This window comes from Crocuta crocuta, unplaced genomic scaffold (assembly GCF_008692635.1).
Source record: "Crocuta crocuta isolate KB4526 unplaced genomic scaffold, BGI_CrCroc_1.0 scaffold675, whole genome shotgun sequence".
Taxonomy (NCBI): domain Eukaryota; kingdom Metazoa; phylum Chordata; class Mammalia; order Carnivora; family Hyaenidae; genus Crocuta; species Crocuta crocuta.
Genome location: NW_027528796.1, coordinates 362,830 through 368,711, shown reverse-complemented (window position 1 = coordinate 368,711; position 5,882 = coordinate 362,830). Strand labels below are relative to the sequence as shown.

Sequence of the window (5,882 nt, the reverse complement as noted above, 5' to 3'; positions counted from 1 at the left end):
AGGAGCGCAGGCATGGCCAGGCCCTGGAGGCCCTGCAGCGGCGCCTGCAGGCCGCGGAGGAGGCCGCTGCACGGCGGCTGGCCGAGCTGGAGCGCAGCACAGCCCTCAGGGAGGCTGAGGTCCAGGGCATGGCCTCCCAGATCCGAGCCTTTGAAGACACCCTAAAAGCAAAGGAAGCAAAGATTGCCGAGAGGGATTTAGAAATCGACGCTCTGAAGCAGCAGAAACTGGCCCACTCCGCCGAGCTGGAGACCATCCTGTCCGCCTTCTCCCGCTTCCGCCGCGCCCTGGAGCAGCAGCCCCTGGCTGCTGAGGATGAGCCCCCGGAGCTGCAGCGGCTCCGAGCGCAGTGCGTCCGCCTCAGCCGCCAGCTCCAGGTGCTGAACCAACGGTTCCTGAGGTGCCAGAAGGAGCTGGACAAACAGCAGGCGCGCGGGGCCCGCCTGCACCCTGGTGCAGAGGGCAGCTCCCAGGCACAGGGCCCCGGGGGTGAAGGGGCCTCCAGTGACAAGGACCCAGGGCAGGATTTGGGCAGCCGGCAGCTGGGCACAGCCCCCAACAGCCACGTCGGAGACCCGCAGGTGGGTCATTCCTCCCTGCTGGCCCGCAGGAGGGGCAGCCTCTCTGCGTAGGGGGCGGCGGCTAGGGTGTGGGGGAGGGGGAGCAGGGGGGCACAGGGGTGCACTGGGGGTTGGGGGGTGCACAGGGGGAGCCAGGGAGCACTTGGTGCCTGCAGGAGGCCTTGACCCAGGCCACAGAGCACCGGGGCTAGACCACAGGGGAGTGGGAGTTTTCGCCAGGAGGACCGACTCTTCTTCCTCCTCTTTAAGTCTCAGTGACAGTCCTTTCTGTGCTAGGCAGCGGAGTAGAGTTCCCAGGGTGCTCCTGGTGCCGTAGAGAAAGGAGTCTGAAGCTCATGGCTCCTGGGTGCATTTAAAGTCCATAGAACCTCGGGTCAGAACACGCATACACAGTGAAAACTGACCGGGGGCTTCACTGTTTCATACAGGTTTAATCTTAATATCGTTGGGAGTTATGGAAGGTTTTCAGAGTCCTGCGATAGGGAACATTCGATGATGTAGAGATGGCTTTGTGTTATGCAGGCTCCCTAGATTTTCCTCTCTGGATTCGATTCTATTCAGATGCTTTTTTTTTTAAGTTTTTTATTTATTTTGAGAGAGAGAGTGCAAGCAGAGGAGAGGGGCAGAGAGGGAGAGGGGATCTCAACCAGGCTTCATCTCAGCATAGACCCCGACATGGGGCTCGATCCCACAAACTGTGGCATCACAAGCCTGGTGCTCAGCCGACTGAGCCACCCTGGAGCCCCTCAGTTGCTCTGTTTTCTAACAGTCCTCTCCTGTGTAAAGCTTCCGAAGCTCATTTCTTCTGAGGACATGCTCCAGTTTGGTTCTGAGAACTCCGGACTCTCAGCCTCTGCTCCGGGCCATTTGCAGCCTGTGTGGAGCAGTTCCCCTTGGCCCACGCGTTGTGGGGCTGCCTGGCTGGGCCCGTGTCACGGCAGCCACAGGCAGCGGGCACACCCTGGCCTGCGGTGGCAGGGAGCAGGCAGCGTGTGCAGGATCTCCTCTGGTCTCATGTTCATGATGTAGGAGACGGGCACTTGCTGATGCCACCTGCGAACCTTCCTTCAGGGCCCTGCTGGCCGACATGCCAGCCCCAGAGCTCCGGGAAGTCCGAGGCGGCACAGCGACTGTGCTCAGTGTGCATCGTTCTTTCTGGTCCTTTTAGCTTTACCTTCACGAGTGTCATCCTTGTTTTCTCTGCTTGTTGCAGACCGCAGTTAACAGTGATCTGCAGCCCGCCAAAGCCCTGGTGACATCAGACCATCCAGGTCTGCACGGACAAGACTGTGTGACATCAGTGCTCGCAGCCTGCCAGAGACAGCTGGAGTCTGAGCTGTTCTTGATGAAGAGCGAAATGCACTTGAGAACAGACGACCGTGGCAAAGTGCCAGGAAGGATGAAGGTACCTGGGCCCCCGGCATGCGGTGCTGAGCAGGCAGAGACCCGTGTCCCATAGCAGCAGCTCTTGCGTGTTCTTGTGGTGGTCTCTTCAGATCTGTTTTGCAATTTCCTTTTTTTTTTTTTTAGGTATTCTCTAGAAATGCACATTTCCCATTTGGTCTAGCCAAATGAGCAGTTGGTTACCGCTCCTTACTTGATACCAGTATACCAGTAGGTTTTAACTGGACTCTAAGGCCTGTCCCTAGCATTTTTCATGTGAGGACAGCTGCTCTGTGGCCCAAGGCCTTTATCACCAGTGTCTGTTACTTCGAAAGCTCACATTTATTTATTTATTTACTTATTTATTTATTTATTTATTTTTTTAATGTTTTGTTTATTTCTGAGAGAGAGAGACAGAGTGAACAGGGGAGGGTCAGAGAGAGAGGGAGACACAGAATCTGTAGCAGGCTCTAGGCTCTGAGCCAGCTGTCAGCACAGAGCCCGACGCGGGGCTCGAACCCACGAACCGTGAGATCATGACCTGAGCCGAAGTCAGACACTTAACCGACTGAGCCACCCAGGCTCCCCTCACATTTATTTTTTGAAGCTTAAGGTTTTTCCTTGCATATTTTGACTTGTGCTTCTGGCAGAGAAGAGCACAGTGTGAACACGCTCGTCACCATGGCAGAAACAACATGAGAGCTGACCTCTCTGTCCTGGGTTGGGGGCTGCATGTTGGCCCATCGAGTGTTGTAGGGTTGAGATGTTCTGAAAGTCAGAAGTGGCTGGTTTGGAGGTTTCCCTAAGGGCAGTGGCAGAGTGCGCTTAGAGCCTGGCTCTGGAGCCTGCCGGTGGAGACGGTGCACAGTTCAGCAGGATGTTCCAGCTCTACTGGAGAACTTTCCAGAGTCCCGGGAACTCTCCTGTGACGGGCCACGTGCACCATGTCCCTGTGGTAAAGTCTCCAGGTTCTGAATTGCGCAGGTCGAGGCCCAGGGACTTCAGGCTCATGCACCGTGCCTGCGGTTTTGATTGAAGATGCCTGAATCTGGTTTTATATGTTCATCAAATCTCCACAGGAAGTTTAATTCTGTTTGCAGAGGACTTTTTCCTCTAACTCTCTGTAGCAAATGTATCTCCATGCCCTTGTGACAACAACATTTGTTTGAATTTTTGAGAGAGAGCTTAGCCCTCTGATTATGAGCTGGTTGCAAAATTCTTGAAAGTTACACATGGACAAGGAAATTTCCAAATTTGTTCCATAAATCACTATTTTATATTTTCTTTTTTCTTTTTTTTTTTAAGTTTTTATTCAAGTAATCTCTACCCAGTGTAGCTCTTAAACTCATTATCTTGAGATCAAGAGTCCTATTCTCTTCTGGGGCGCCTGGGTGGCTCCGTCAGTTAAGCATCCAGCTTCAGCTCAGGTCATGATCTTGAGGTTCGTGGGTTTGATGCCCACATCAGGCTCTGTGCCAACACCTCAGAGCCAGGAGCTGCTTCGGATTCCGTGTCTTCCTTTCTCTCTGCCCCTCCCCCATTTGCACTCTGTCTCTCTCTCTCTCAAAAATCGATAAATGTTAAAAAATAAATAAATAAAAAGAATCACATCCTTTTCTGACTGAGCCAGCCCTGTGCTCCACAATTTTATATTTTTTAATGTTTGCATGTAGAACCAACCTTCCAGCCCTTTTTTTCCCTCAAAAAAATAAATGCTTATGTGCTCATTAAATTACCACAGAAATAGGTTATGACAGTTGCCTNGTCTTTTTTTTTTTTTTTTTTTTTAAGTAATCTCCCCACCCAGCATGGGGCTAGAACTCACAACCCTGAGTTCAGCAGTCGCACGCTCCACTGACTGAGCCAGCCAGGCACCCCACATCCTAACCATTTTTAAATGTACAGTTCAGTGATTCTGCATACATTCTGATGTTGTGTAACTATCCACCTCCACACCTCTTGTAGTTTTGTAAAACTGAAACTCTGTACCTGTTAAACAGTAAGTCCCCATCGCCCCACTTCCCAGCCCCTGGCAACCTCTGTTTGACTCTCTGTGATGTTGTTTATTCTAAATATTTCATAAAGTGGATCGTATAGTCTTTCTTTTTCTTGCCTAATTACTCTGGCTAGAACATCCAGTACTGTGTTGAAGAGACATGGTGAAAGCAGACATTCTTGCCTCATTCCTGATTTTAGAGGAAAATCTTTCAGCCCAGTACCATTGAGTATGATGTACGCTGTGTCTTTTTTCTGTGTGGTTTTTTATTATGTTAAAGTAGTTTCCTTCTAGTATGTTGAATATCTTTATCATTTAACTTTGTCAAATGCATTTTCTGTATCAGCTGAAATGATCATGTGATCTTTTTCTCCTTAATTTTGTTATTACAATAACATATTACATGTAACATATATTATAATAATACATGTCACATGTATTACATGTATATATAACATATTACAATAATTTATATTAACAAATACAATGTATTACATAGATTGGTTTTCTTATGTTAAACTATACTTCCCTTCCAGGAATAAATGCCACTTGGTTACGCTGTATAATCTCTTTAATATACTGTTGAATTTGATTTGCTAGTCTTTTGGGATTTTTGCATCAATGTTCATAAGGGATATTGGTCTGTAGTTTTCGTTTTTGTAGTGCCTTTTTCTGTCTTTAGTAGCAAGATAACACTGGCCTTGTTCAGTGAGTTGGGAGGCAATTCTCTTTGCTTCCTTCATATAAGACACTGAAGAGAATCCGTATAATATCTTCCTTAAATGTGTGGTAGGATTTACCAGTGAACTCATTTGGATTCTTCATGTTTTTGGAAAAGTTTGAGGAAGGATTGATGATTCTGTCTTAAATGTTTGATAGAATTCACCAGTAAGTCATCAGGTCTAGGGCTTTGTATTGTTGGGAGATTTTATTTACTTTTTATTCTCCTCCTTTATCTCTTAGATCCTTTCTTGGTTTAAGTTTATTTTGTCTGATCCTGTTCTCTTGTGGTTCCTATTTGCATGAAATAACCTTTTCCATCCTTTCACTTTTCAGTGTATTTGTGGGCTTCTTGTAGCCAGCACATGGTTGGATCATGTGTTTTTATCCATTCTGCTGTTCTCTGTCTTTGACTGGAGAAATTAATCCATTTACATTTAAAGTAATTACTGATAAGGAGTCATATACTTTTGTCATTTTGCTGTGTGTTTTCTATATGCCTTACTGTATTTTTTCCTGATTTCCTGCATTACTGTATTCTCTTGTGTTCAGTTGATATTTTATAGTGAAATGTTCAAATTCCTTTCTCATTTCTCTTTGAGTATGTTCTATAGCTGTTTGCTTTGTGGTTATGTTAGGGATTACATTTAGCATCTAGCATTATAACACTCTGGTTTGAATTTATACCAGCTTAACTTTAATAACCTATAAAAGCTCTGTTCCTTTATAGCTCTGCCCCTATACCATTTGGGTTTTGATGTCATAAGTACATTTTTATACTTGTGTGCCTCAAAACATAAACTGAGTGGTTTTTAAAAATTTTTTATTATTTATTTATTTTTTAAAATTTATTTTTGGGCGCCTGGGTGGCTCAGTCGGTTAAGCATCCGACTTCGGCTCAGGTCATGATCTCACAGTTCGTGGGTTCGAGCCCCACATCAGGCTCTGTGCTGACAGCTAGCTCAGAGCCTGGAGCCTGTTTCAGTTTCTGTATCTGTATCTCTCTCTCTCTCTCTCTCTCTCTCTCTCTGATCCTCCCCTGTTCAGGCTGTCTCTGACTCTCAAAAATAAATAAAAAACATTAAAAAAAATTTAAAAAAATAAATAAAATTTATTTTTGAGAGACAGAGTGCAAGTGGGCCGGGGGGGAGGCAGAGAGAGAGGGGGACACAGAATCTGAAGCAGGCTCCAGGCTCTGAGCC

General features: G+C 46.9%; 1 protein-coding gene across 1 annotated transcript in view; it reads left to right on the top strand.

Moving 5' to 3' along the window:
- PCNT (pericentrin) overlaps positions 1-5,882 on the top strand; it is a 118,571-nt gene that overhangs the window by 78,340 nt on the left and 34,349 nt on the right. Inside the window, exons 32-33 of the mRNA XM_077755355.1 lie at positions 3-581; positions 1,795-1,986. Of these exons, the coding sequence (XP_077611481.1) occupies positions 3-581; positions 1,795-1,986 (771 nt within the window). The remainder of the gene's footprint in view (positions 1-2; positions 582-1,794; positions 1,987-5,882) is intronic.